Genomic DNA, 14,684 nt, shown 5'->3' on the forward strand with positions numbered 1-14,684 from the left:
GCGAAAGGTACTGAACCGATTGAAATCCGTCGCCAATTGATGGAAGTGTATGGAGAGTCGTGCATGGATATGAAAAATGTTCTTAAGTGGTGTAGAGAGTTTGCAGCTGGTCGGACTAAAATCCACGACGAACAAAGGAGCGGGAGACTGCCAATTTCCATCGAGACAGTCGTGAAGGTTGAGCAAATCATGCGTGAAGATCGGAGGATCACCCTGGATTGGTTCCTGAGGTTTCTCGAAGCGCCGCTCACAACTTCCTGAACAGCATGGCGGCGAGCTGGTATGGCATGGCCATACATAAACTGTCACAGCGTCTACAAAAATGCATTGACCGAAATGGTGATTGTGTAGAAAAATAGCTAAATGTTCAAGCTGTAAAATGATGTAAACCATTGTAGAAATAAACAGGTCTATGTATTTATAAAATATAGGAGACCTTATTTTTGGGATTACCTTCGTATTAGAGATATAAGTTTTCCAATTTGTCATTGTTCATACATTAGGCGAAACTGTAGTTTGGTGCTATTTCAGCAACAAAAATACAAAGGTAATATTCAACTGATAATAAAATGCAGAACTACTTTTAATTCCTGGTACTTTCACAAAGTATACTGAAAAAGGGGACTTCTATGAGATAATTCTTTCATGAGCTCATACGTATTTTAACGTGGATCCCGATATGAAATTTATAACTTGCAATATTGAAACTTTATCGGAAAATTTCAGGTGATTCTGTTGAGAACTCTGTTGCAAGGAGCATTTTATACATGGCAATGAGCTGATAATGCAATTGAAAGTTTTAAGAAACGTACTTGTATTAAACACTTTGGGAGTGGCGACCCCATCATCTGCTTCATCCATTACATCCCTGACACGGTCAATGACAGGTTGTAGGTTTTCATTTTCACTTGTATTAAAACTGCTCTTGATTGTAAGTTCCCACAGACTTCTGTCTCCTCTTATGCACAGCCTAGGCGTACTACAAGGTAATATGATGGGTGGGTGTGTAAAGTGTGTTATGTCACAATTTACTGGAACTAGTTTTGAGAAAATCAATTTTTAAAGCTCAATTCAAAACCCAGTGTGTAACATAAGTAATTTGAACTATATCTTCAGGAACCTAATACTGTTCACAACAATGGGGTAACTTGTCATTTTAAATTCCATGTAATTGGGGAGCCAAACAATACAGGCTGTAGAAAAATTATGACTTAACACACTTTGCACATCCACATTTAGTAACCGAATGCATTGCTGCACAGTAATATGGATATGAATTAGCTTTATAATTAATTAACAATATCACATTTGGTATTAATACAGATATTATTTACATAATTTACTCGTAATTTGTTCGTAAGTATTTGATTAAATACAGTTTACCTCACAAAATGTCACATTTCATTGACATAAACATTATGTTTACACGACATTGTGTTGTTCATTGTAGCCATCATTGAGGGTGTCAGGGTGCAAGTCTCTTACTGTGCTTGTGAGGGAATCTCCTTGTAGAGGTTGTGGAAAACTGGCGAGATAAACTGGAGTAGATCCATTAAATCTTTCTTCTTTATGTCAGAGATGGAAACTGGATTGTAAGCTGCAGGTAGGTTTGCCATGCTTACCCCTCCTCAAAAATGAGACCTCTTCAAATTCACTGGCATCAAGTTTTGTTTTATAATGAATGGTGCCCATGTCACTTTTGTCAAAATCCAATCATTTCGCTTCCCTCCAGTCAAAATGACCTCCAGTTTTGTCTTTACTTCCCTGTGTTGCAGAGGACCTTGCAAAAGCACTGAGTAAATAAAAAATTCTTCCCGGTTCATTTCCTTTACAATAAAAGGCTTATTTTTGGTGGACTGCCTAATCAGTTGGGCCAGGTCATGAGGGTGATCAATGTTCCCATTGAACCTCTTATTTGCTTTTTCTATCATACTGTGATCACAATCACATTCCATATAGGTATGGCCGATGATCGATGGTCTGCAGCATTTCAGAATCTTGCAAAGCCATCATACACATCACTGAGAAATAACTGTTTTTGTTTTGCCCACTGACACTTTTCCAAGTTGTCTTATGGACAGATCCAGTTTCTTCAAAATCATGAGAAGGTTCATGCAATGACACTTGAACTGCGTGGAATTTTTCAATTAATGCATTGTCACTGACTTTTCTCGCAGCATTAGGTTCGATCTCTGAAGGATTTAAAAAAAGAACTACTCCCATCTTCCTTGTGTGACATCCTCTTCGTTTTTTTCTGGGGTGTACCTTCAACAACATCAGAACAAGATGAATCAGATGAGAAGTCAATAATACTGAACTCTGAGTCCTGCTGGGAATTGTTGGAGTTCGAAATGTACTGAAGTTTTTCAGGAATACAAGGTGCAGAACTTGAATAGATAAATTAGAGAGAACTACGAGGGGAGATAAACTATGAACAGGATTTTATCTTTTATTTAAATTCATTTATTGAAAAACACGAGGCAATTACAATTTATTTTTCCTGATAGTTTCCTGCTGTGGATATGCATTTGTCCCAGCATATGGACAGCTTTTTGATGCCCTCATCATAAAAAGAACAGGGTCGTGTCACGAGCATGTTGCGCACGAAGTCTTCCACACTCTCGTCATCTTCAAATCATTGCCTTCCTAGAGCTTATTTAAGCAGTCCAAACAAATGAAAATCACAGGGCGATAAGTCCGGGCTGTAAGGAGGATGATCAAGTATAGTCCAGTGCATTTCCTATGGCTTGGAGACAGTTAGAGCTGCAGTATAGGGCCATTCATTGTCGAATCGGTTGGTCTCGTCTTTTGCAGTGATATACAACCCTTGCCTTGTTCAACAGCTTGCAGTAGTGGGAAGCATTGATTGTGCATTGCTCATGCAAAAAAATCAATCAGCAAAATGGCTCGCTGATCAAAAAAATGGTTGCAAGATCCTTGCCATCTGACAGTCGAGTTTCGGGTTTTACTGGTGCTGCCTCCCCTTTCCTCCACCACTCCTTACATACACGCGTCCTTGACAATGTTTGATCACTGAACTGTGCTGTCAATCTCTGTCAAATTTCCGTCGTTGTAACTCCTTCATGAGCAAGAAATTTTATAATTATGTGTTGTGCAGGGGAAGGATGCACCTGTTGCTCCGACATCATGAGCGTTACTGATGAAACGGCGGGAAATATCTAACAGCACACTCTCCCCACTCCTAATGGTCCTGCCTAAGCATAGCAGAAGTGCGAGGCCAGTCCTACGAACTCTTGATGTTCAGGAACAAAAATCCTGTTTATATTTGATTGACCTTCATACATTACCATCAGTTTTACAGCATGCTATAAGAATCACTACATTTAGTCCCCAATTATAATTTTCAATAATTTTTAAGTTTTAAAATAATGAAGCTAGCACATTTTTATTTTGTGCTTCTCGTCTTTAGTTCCAAGACAGAATTGACTGATCAGAATTGATCATGAATCAGTAATCTAACTCGTGATAGCATTCTCTGATAACAACACAACTTGTAATAATTCTGGCTTAAGTAATACGAATGACAATTGAAGCAGTTTTATGAACAGGATTCTCCTCCATTGGTTTCAGTAGATTGATCCTTGCCTTGCTTTAATGTAATACAAAATATTTCCACTCTGGAAGATATAATGCTCTTAAGCTCACATAACATACACTGAAAACTGAGCTTCTGTGGGCAAAGTAATAGGCACCACATCAAGGCCTGTGACTAGCCAACAAGCAGAACAGCTGGGAAACGACCATCCAGTTGTTGGAGAGAATTTAGTTCAGTAATCACTTAGTGACAATCAGTAGCGGTGATTAGGGAGGGGGGAAAGAGTGGTAGTCGCCCCCTCTCCCCTTTGTGGAGAAAACATTACGTTTTTATTCCAGTTTAGCTGTTAAAACTAGAAATTATAAGATTTATTAAATAAAAGCAATTTAAGAAGATGTACAATATTATAGGGAAGGATCCACCTTTCAATACTCCGTAGTAAAAAGTAGTTACAACCTGTTTATTGGGACCGGTTTCAACACATTTAGAGTGTCATCATCAGCCAATTAGCGAAGATCTTAAAATAACTAACATATTGAACACAGGCAAAATATTAACATTGTATCACATCGTAGCAATTCAGTTAATGTTCAAAACACAATAATCACAGTCAAGAGAGTAAACAGAACATCACTATCTTGCGCCGAAAACAAATATATTTGAAGTTCATAAGCAGATCAAGTATGCACTTATGTAAAGTCGTTGCTAGGCAGGTCTTGTAGGCATTTGTTTCTCCGGCCGAAGAGTAAAAGGTGACATGAATGAAGTCTTAGGAAAACAGTGTAGGATTTAATTTCGTCAAAATCAAAGTGGATATATAGGTTTTAAAATAATTTAAAACGTTAAAAAAGAATAAAGCCAAATAAAAATATATTAAAAATGGGAAGAAATAATGAAAGAAATACGAGGTTCAACTCGAAACAACTTGCCGTAGTAATTGATAAAGAAATGATAAATAGAGAAAGGGGGTGGGGAACGTTTATTAGAGGGTGGTGATGGTGGTTATTGTTATTAGAGGAAATACAATTGGGCAACAATCCTTTATATAACACTAATTCGAGGAAAAAAGAGGAAGAGAACCGACACTTCGAAAAATGAAGATATTGGTTAAAGGAAGACAAGGGCCACGAAGGGCGTGAAAATGAAAGACTCCCTAGCTCTCGCAAACCTAATAGCATCGGGGTCGGAAAAGAACAAGAGTTGACCAAGGGAGGTCGGACAGGATAGATGAAAGTGAGGAGCCTGGCACAAGTAAGTGGAAGCAATGCCAGGACTCAGCTAAGGGCCCCGTGGTCGCCAACCCACGCTCCGAAGTTCAGAGCCCCTGGGGGATGGAGGGTGGGAAGGAAAGAAAAATGGAAGGGATCCGATACTTCGAAAAATGAAGATATCAGCCAAAGGAAGACAAGGGCCACGAAGGGCATGAAAATGAAAGACGCTCAGCGTGGGTTGGCGACCACGGGGCCCTTAGCTGAGTCCTGGCATTGCTTCCACTTACTTGTGCCAGGCTCCTCACTTTCATCTATCCTGTCTGACCTCCCTTGGTCAACTCTTGTTCCTTTCTGACCCCGACGCTATTAGGTTTCCGAGGGCTAGGGAGTCTTTCATTTTCATGCCCTTCATGGCCCTTGTCTTCCTTTGGCTGATATCTTCATTTTTCGAAGTATCGGATCCCTTCCATTTTTCTTTCCTTCCCACCCTCCATCCCCCAGGGGCTCTGAACTTCGGAGCATGGGTTGGCGACCACGGGGCCCTTAGCTGAGTCCTGGCATTGCTTCCACTTACTTGTGCCAGGCTCCTCACTTTCATCTATCCTGTCCGACCTCCCTTGGTCAACTCTTGTTCTTTTCCGACCCCGATGCTATTAGGTTTGCGAGGGCTAGGGAGTTTTTCATTTTCACGCCCTTCGTGGCCCTTGTCTTCCTTTAACCAATATCTTCATTTTTCGAAGTGTCGGTTCTCTTCCTCTTTTTTCCTCGAATTAGTGTTATATAAAGGATTGTTGCCCAATTGTATTTCCTCTAATAACAATAACCACCATCACCACCCTCTAATAAACGTTCCCCACCCCCTTTCTCTATTTATCATTTCTTTATCAATTACTACGGCAAGTTGTTTCGAGTTGAACCTCGTATTTCTTTCATTATTTCTTCCCATTTTTAATATATTTTTATTTGGCTTTATTCTTTTTTAACGTTTTAAATTATTTTAAAACCTATATATCCACTTTGATTTTGACGAAATTAAATCCTACACTGTTTTCCTAAGACTTCATTCACGTCACCTTTTACTCTTCGGCCGGAGAAACAAATGCCTACAAGACCTGCCTAGTAACGACTTTACATAAGTGCATACTTGATCTGCTTATGAACTTCAAATATATTTGTTTTCGGTGCAAGATAGTGAAGTTCTGTTTACTCTCTTGACTGTGATTATTGTGTTTTGAACATTAACTGAATTGCTACGATGTGATACAATGTTAATATTTTGCCTGTGTTCAATATGTTAGTTATTTTAAGATCTTCGCTAATTGGCTGATGATGACACTCTAAATGTGTTGAAACCGGTCCCAATAAACAGGTTGTAACTACTTTTTACTACGGAGTATTGAAAGGTGGATCCTTCCCTATAATATTGTACATCTTCTTATTTTCTCTATTCAATACGGAACAATCATGAAGTTTTTAACTTTAAAAGCAATTTGTATGATCCCTGTTGTCTTATCGTCATATTCTTTCCTTTATTTTTTAAATTATTGACAAAATGATTTGCAGAAATACGCACCAAATATCATTCATCGAGGCTAACCGATTTTTATAGCTCCACAGCAAGTAGTGGAGACTTTGCATGTACTGTGAGGAAGGGTAGCAGGAGTACATTTTTCTGCCAACACTCAGGTATGATTCACCCGCTTGCCGCACATGTTCGCCAGTCTGGCAGTCTGTTTAGTGTCTGTTAGTTTCTTGGTGTGTGGTCAAATACTAAATGATTTTTAATTATGCAATCATGCTGTACTTCTATTTAATTGTAATGCATGTGTAATTACTGTTTCTTCAGTGAAAGTTTTATTGTGTAGGCCTAATATTGAATCAAAATCTCAAAAAACTATTATTACCTTTCTGTCGAAATTCACTCAGAGAGCATCAAAAGGTTACCATTTTGTAGCTTTTTTCTCCACGTTATATATATATATATATACACCCTCCCTCCCGGCTGCTATATCCCACTAACCTGCATACTTTTTGTTGTCTGTACATATTTTTGCCCCCTACTTATAATTCCCAATCACCGCTACTGGTGAAAATAATGAGTAGTGCTTAGTGCAAGAAGTCATTCTATATTGTTGGGCAATTTCACAAACAGGGCAAATAAAATGCGCTTAGTCACTACCAAACTGATATAACGCAGTTTGCACGTACAGAATAAAGTGTTGAATAGTGCCCATTGTGGTAAGTCATGAAGGACAGGATATAACGCACTTTGCACACCCCAAGTCTGGCCAAAGTCAATTTAACACATAACACAGAACTCAATAACTTCGTAGCCATCCAAAATATGACATAATGAACAATACATGTGCAAGCAGCTTACTCTCCTCTCTCGATGCCTCTATTAACTAAAAAACAAACCCAAACCCCAGTGACTGCTGTTCAGCCCGAAGGCCTGCAGATTACGAGGGGTCGTGTGGTCAGTATGACGTATCCTCTCGGCTATTATTACCGGGCGAGTTGGCCGTGCGGTTAGAGGCATGCGGCTGTGAGCTTGCATCCGGGAGATAGTGGGTTCGAATCCCACTGTCGGCAGCCCTGAAGATGGTTTTCCGTGGTTTCCCATTGTCACACCAGGCAAATGCTGGGGCTGTACCTTAATTAAGGCCACGGCTGCTTCCTTCCAACTCCTAGGCCTTTCCTATCCCATCGTCGCCACAAGTCCTATCTGTATCGGTGCGATGTAAAGCCACTAGCAAAATAAAAATAATCGGCCGTTATTCTTGGCTTTCTAGACTGGGGCTGCTATCTCACCGTCAGATAGCTCTTCGATTCTAATCATGTAGGCTGAGTGGACCTCAAACCAGCCCTCAGGTCGGGAGAAAAATGCCCGATCTGGCCGGGAATCAAACCCGGGGCCTCCAGGCGAGAGGCAGGCACGTAACCCCTGCACCACGGGGCCGGCACTATTAACTCAGTTCACAACATTTCTTACTTAATGAATTTTTGCACACCCACCCACCATATATTCCAACAGGATTATTGAAATGGTAGTCCAAAAGGACTTTGAAGCCAATATTGTCTGACAGTATGAGAGAAAGAGACATATGCTTGCTTTATGTACACCGTGCAGCATTTAGAGCTTTAAAGCATTAGGGCAAAAAGCGATAATGGGATTTGAAAGAGGAAGTATTGGGAGATTTTTAACATTAAAATAGAAAATCCGATGTTTTGATAAATAATCGCAACCTTTCAGTCATGACTCCCCTCATAACATTTGTTTAATATCTCTTAAAGAGTTGCTGTTATATCAAATATTGCTAAATCTTCAAATATTTCAGGCTTTGTCTTATGACATTCCCTGAATGGGGAAAGCATATTGTTTGTTATTAAGCAATAAAAATAAATGATGATAACAGTCTCTAGGAACAGACCAGTTGGAGAGTATAGCTAACCTGAAGTCAGATACATATTGCTGAAATCAGTATAAAGTGAGTATGTTAGTGGATGTATCATATAGACATGATGTGAATAGTACTACTCTGTAAACCATGATTTGATTGGTTTTGTTTTAAAAGCATATACAAATAAAATAAACCAAAATCTGTAAACCAGTGCTGACTCTTTAACTAAGTATGACAATACATTAGAAGAAAAGAAAAATGTCTACAATTCTGAAGTACTGTATTAGATGAATGAAAAGTGGAGATACTGACATCAGCTTTTAGGCAGTCTAAGTCAGGAATGAAGCCTTAAAGATACCATAAATGCAGGGTAGAACCGGGAAGAGAGAGAGAAAAATTTTATCGACTTAATTAGGTCTACACATTTGAAATCCCAACAGTACCCAGCATATCTCACTAGAAACTTTCTGCCATGAATATGGATATAATAGAAGTGTATACAAATCAAATCAAAAATAAAGAGGCAGAAGTAAACACGTATTCTATGTTACTTGTTTGTTCAGTTTCCATTACTTATATGTTACATGTTACTTCATTGGGAACATTTTTCTCCTTCTGTGTTTGTTGTGTGTTTCATCAATTGCATGTATCTCTAATTCTTTTTTTTCTCTCTTTCTTTTCTATTTTCCTGCATTTATCCAGCTTTTATCTTATTCCTCACTTCCCACATCAAGATCTGTCAAGAATGTTCCTATCCTTGAAATCTTTTCTGTCCTACCCCACCCTCTCTGAGTATGACATATTCAATTTTTTACAACTTCCATTTAGAATAATACTAGATTTGTCTTTCATTCTGAAAATTTTCTTGTAGGACCACACAGTACACTCCTTACCAACCTGAGGTGGCTCAAGGAAGGCTGGAAGGACTACTCAACTATCAGACAATGGTCACAGATCTCACAGGCCTAGAAGTGGCCAATGCATCCCTCCTGGATGAGGGCACAGCAGCTGCTGAGGCTATGAGTCTTTGCTTCAGGTAATCAATGTGATGCTTATCACTTCATTCTTACTGAAAATATTCTAATAGGGTAGAGAAATATAACAAAGTTAATATTTAAGGTACAATATGTGTTATTTAACTGTCTTCAGTATATAACTTTATGGAAGATGCTTAAATTGAAAGAAACTACAGCTTAGTGTATTGTATTTGTGATGTGTAAAATGTTTAAAAGTCTGAGAAGAAAACTTATTTCTTCTGTCAACACAGGGGAAATATCTAAATGATCACTGAAGGTAGAATATGTGAAACATAACCACCCTGGAAACTTACTTGCATTTCAGACTTAAGAAATTACGGTTAATCAAATATTAAAGTTAACAATATATACCTCTGAAGAGGCCTGGTGTAGGTCTTTCTAGGCAACCTGCATGTTTGTGATGATGGGGCCCTACCTAAAGTGAATTCTAATGCTAAAGATGGCACAAAAACCCAGCCCCTGAGCCACAGGAAATAACTGTGAAAGTTAAAATCTCTGACTCGGCTGGGAACCAAATCCAGGACTCCTTGGATCAAAGACCAGCATGCTAACCATTTATCCATGGAGCCAGACATTAAAGTTAATAATATTTCTATTTGAATGTATTGTAATCCTTAGGGTGCTATAAAAATTCTCACATAACACAAAACTTTAAGAAAAAGTATATACTAGCATAATTATGAATTACTTACTGAGCTGAGACTTACTGACAATAGGCTATATTTATAAGGAAGAAGGTGTCGTTCAAGTGTGGGTTTTCTTTTTGTTGTTGTTGTTGTTGTGGAATATACAAACAAGTTACGATATGTATGCTTAGAAACTACTGTCCTCCATTCACAAAATAAGCTGTCCTGGCACTACTGACTGTCCTGAAAACATATATCAACTTTCTCCTAATCTATATATATTAATAAATGGAACTATAGCATGTTATACATACAAACAAAAAATATATGAATTAATGTGGAACATGCCTAATAAGAAAAGAATATCAGACAATAGAATTTAAAAATGCAAATGAGATTCAAAATTACCTTACACTGGCACGGCGAGCTCAGATTCTGAAGAATCACACTGACTGCTATCTTCATTGGAGGAATCATCACTTGTACACGGATCCGTAATGATAATCTAATTGACCACATCTGACACAATTCCATTGTGTTTCCAGTATTCTTCTTCTAATTTTCTTACATCACAATATGGAAGTATTAATTTATCCACCTTATGCAATACTATCTAAAAGATTGATTAAATATTACAATACCATTGTATACATGTTTTGGCTCTAATGAGCCATCATCAGTACATACTTTAAACATTGTTAACTTGTTGGGATAAATAGTCCCTTTTGAAGGATTCCAGTGTTGATATTTAAAATAATATGTTTATTAAAATATGATCATGACATATGCAGATCAAATATGATGACAATAAAATGTGCTACTTATATTGTTGATTCTACTCCCAAATTTTTCTAAATTGAAACAATATTTTTGTTTTTACAATATCCTTTAGTTACTACTGTCAAATGTGAGATGAATTATTACCTGGTAACTGAACTTCTTAAAGGTAGACAGTTTTTGAAAGGAATGAGAGAACTGTAATATTTAGGTTCTGAGGAGAACTGAAAGTCAGTGAAATGTGTAATATGTATCTAATAAACTATTCACCTCACGGGCCTGTGGAGCAACATGTATGAAATCCCAGTACGTTTTTCAGCTCAATGCTGACTGACCGGGTCCTTCACTGTGAGTCATCTTTTAAACTTTTTAAACCTTCGAAAATTCAAACCAGATTCATCACAGCTGTAAATTTGATCCCCAGATAGACCATCCTATAATTAAAATGAACCTGTGCAGTTCATACTGTTTAGGCACTGTTAGAAGTTACAGTATTACTGTCTAGCTATTAATGGACAACATTATTTCAAAGATAATGTTCTGTTTGACCAGCAAAGGTCATTTAATGATTAAAAATATAAGAAAAAAATAGTGTTTGTTAAGTTGTAGAGTTATACAGAATGTTGAGTAATCAGGAGTCGAGTTAGCGGGATTCTACTGTATTGAATTCTGAGTACCATTTATTATTATTATTATTATTATTATTATTATTATTATTATTATTATTATTATTATTATTATTATTATTATTATTGTTGTTGTTGTTGTTGTTGTTGTTGTTGCACTTTTACAGCTGCACTGGACAACTGTAGTCACTTTCTGTCTGGTCTTCTATGATGTTTTATGGGTGTTTTTCTTTCTGTTCTTCTAGTACTTCTTCATTCTATCTGATCTTTGTTGTCATTTTTCTTCTGAAAATATCCTTTTAGTTGTTTCTCTTTTATCTATTTTTGGTAGGAATCTAATTTTACTATTCTTAAAGTTATTTACTTTGTTTGATTTATTTTTAGTACATTAAATTTGCATTTCTTATAAAAATCCAAGTGTTAATTTTTTTGGTTGTGAACATCATGTGTACTTTGTTTGATTGCTTTATCCATAGCAGCTTTTAAGTTACATAGATTTTGTACAAAGGTAACTGAGGAAATTGGGAAAAGAATACAACAAGCAAACAGCTTCTACCAGAGTGTAAGGGGTATTTTGTGGAACTAAGATGTCCTGAAAAAATGTAAGAAAGTATTATATTCAACCTATTATGAACCCATACTAACCTATGTAGCTGGATCGTGGACTACAACAAAACAAGAGGAGAGTAGAATACAGGTAGCGAAGATCAAATTCCTAAGAGGTATCAAGGGCAAGACCAGAAGGGATAGAATTAGAAATGAAGAGATAAGGAAAAGGACAGGAATCCTGAAATTTCAAGACAGGATAGAAACAACAAAGCTAATGTGGTATGGGCATATGATGAGAATGGGAGAAGAGAGAGTGACAAAAAAAGGCTTTTCGGAGAAGTTAACAGGAAAGAGACCACGAGGAAGACCCGAAAAGGGTGGACAGATTCAGTGTGGGAGTGCATAGAGAAGAGGGGAGGAAAACCAGAAGATGTACTTAAAAAAAGGAGAAGTGGTGGAGAGACAGGCTGCGATGGAGGTCCTTAATTCACAACCCGACTCAGGAAGCTGGAAACAGGAAATGAAGATGATGATGATGACAATTTTTGATGCAATAATTCTTGACAAGATCACAGTTCTCTTTAGAAATATCATCATTGATGAGCAACATGAATTCTTTTCAGGGCAGTCAACTTGTAGCAATCTTCCTTTATTCTATCAGTTCCTCTTAGATGCAGTCGAGAACCACTGCATTTATACAGACTTCTCCAAAGCTTTCGACGTTGTTGACCATGATATCTTGTTGCAAAATTTAACAGGTTATGGAATGAATGGGCCTCTCCTCTCCTGGTTTGAATCATATCTTGAAAACCACATACAGATTGCTAAAATAAGGAATTATTTTTTGAGCCTATTATTGCTACCAGTGGAGTTCCACCTCTATATTCTCTAGAAAAATGGCATTTAAAATACTTAAGAATTCAGAATTGCTTTTGTTTGTCTGATTTGGCTGAATGGTCAGCGTACTGGTCTTTGGTTCAGAGGGCCCCAGGTTTGATTCCCGACCAGGTCAGGGATTTTAATCGTTTATGATTAATTCTTCTGCCTCAGGGACTGGGTGTTTGTGTCTGTCCCAACACTCTCCTCTTCATATTCACACAACACACCACACTACAAACCACCACAGAAACACGCAATAGTGATTACATCCCTCCATACAGAGTTGGCATCAGGAGGGGCATCCGGCCATAAAACCGAGACAAATCCACATGTGCAACACAGTTCACACTCGCAACCCCACAGGTGTAGGAAAAGCGCTAGGAAAAGAAAGTAAATTGCTTTTGTTTGCTGATGCAGTTTTATTTTATTTTATGGAAGTTAACTTAATTGCTCACTTGATTGTTTAAAATTAAGAAAGTTTATGTTATCTGGAAAAGTATTGTATGTAAAATTGGTTGAAACATAATCATAACAAATGTAAAATAATAGGCCTATCCTTTTTTTAACGAGAAGAAAATATAATTTCAGTACAAATTTAGTAATAACAACATTCTGTCTCCTCTTTCACAAGTTAATGAACTTGGTGTTTTATTCAGTTATAATCTATCATTTCATGAATATATTGCAAATATATTTTTAAGAAATCTGTACAAAGACTGGGTTTCATTACTAGATGTTCCAGAGAATTTTCCAAGTTAGCTTCCTATTGCTTGCTGTACTTGCTGGTTCGTCCTGTACTTGAATACTATACACCTGTATTGAGCCCTTCCCATCAGACCTTCATCCATAAATTAGATTCAATACAACATAAATTTCTTTGTTTATATTCATTTAGAGCAAGTTTTCCATATGATAATATTGATTATACAGTCCTACAACAGTTATTAAATCTTCATAGTCTGTCACAATATTATGAATTCCTGCATTGTCCATTTTTAAACTCCTCCACTCCTTGGTGAATTGCCCACAACTCCTAGAAAAAATAAACTTCCACATACCAGACAGGTGCATGAGGTTTAATCATACACAGTTCACAAATCGGCATAGAACTGATTAAAAGAATGTCAAGATTACTGTATTTATGTATTTAACTGCTCACTGTCAAAATTCAGAAATTACTTACACAATCTCCAGAAGAGATTATTACTTTCCTGTGCTTATTTGTACTATAACCTATGTATATATTTGTACAAGTTTTTCTTCTTTGTATACTACACTGACTCTTTCCTTTCTTTAAAGTCTGTCTTGCTGTTTGTTTTTTCTCTCTTTCATTGTAAAATGGCATTACCATTAATAAAGTGTTGTTGGTATTATTATTATTATTATTATTATTATTATTATTATTATTATTATTATTATTATTATTATTATTATTATTATTATTATTATTATTATTATTATTATTATTATTATTATGTCGCCTCTGTGTTATAGTCGTTATTGTGATTGGCTGCCACCTCAAAGGCCCGGGTTTGATTCCCCATTCTGCCACAAATTTGAAAAGTGGTACGAGGGCTGAAACGGGGTTCACTCAGCTTCGGGAGGTCAACTGAGTAGAAAGAGGAAGGAGGTTCGATTCCCATCTCAGCCATCCTCAAAGTGGTTTTCTGTGGTTTCCCATTTCTCCTCCAGGCAAATGCCGGGATGGTACCTAACTTAAGGCAACAGCCACTTCCTTCCCTCTTACTTGTCTATCTCTTCCAATCTTCCCATCTAACCAAGAAGCCCCTGTTCAACATTTGCCTGGGCAAGGTACTGGTCCTCCTCCTCGGTTGTGTCCCCGACCCAAAGTCTCATGCTTCAGGACACTTTCCCTGAGGCAGTAGAGCTGGGATCCCTCGCTGAGTCCAAGGAAAAAAAAATTATTCTGGAGGGTAAATGGATTAAGAAATAAAGAATTGTTTATTGTTATTATTATTATCATTAAATAGAGGGTCATCCAAAGTTAGAAAAATAAATGTG

The 14,684-nt window shown here is 37.3% G+C and overlaps 1 protein-coding gene across 1 annotated transcript in view; it reads left to right on the forward strand.

The window, feature by feature from the left end:
- Window positions 1-14,684, forward strand: part of LOC136857704 (glycine dehydrogenase (decarboxylating), mitochondrial) — a 110,064-nt gene that overhangs the window by 26,892 nt on the left and 68,488 nt on the right. Inside the window, exon 4 of the mRNA XM_067136568.2 lies at window positions 9,040-9,204. Within this exon, the coding sequence (XP_066992669.1) occupies window positions 9,040-9,204 (165 nt within the window). The remainder of the gene's footprint in view (window positions 1-9,039; window positions 9,205-14,684) is intronic.

The sequence above is a fragment of the Anabrus simplex genome, chromosome 1 (assembly GCF_040414725.1).
Source record: "Anabrus simplex isolate iqAnaSimp1 chromosome 1, ASM4041472v1, whole genome shotgun sequence".
NCBI classification, from domain to species: Eukaryota; Metazoa; Arthropoda; class Insecta; order Orthoptera; family Tettigoniidae; genus Anabrus; species Anabrus simplex.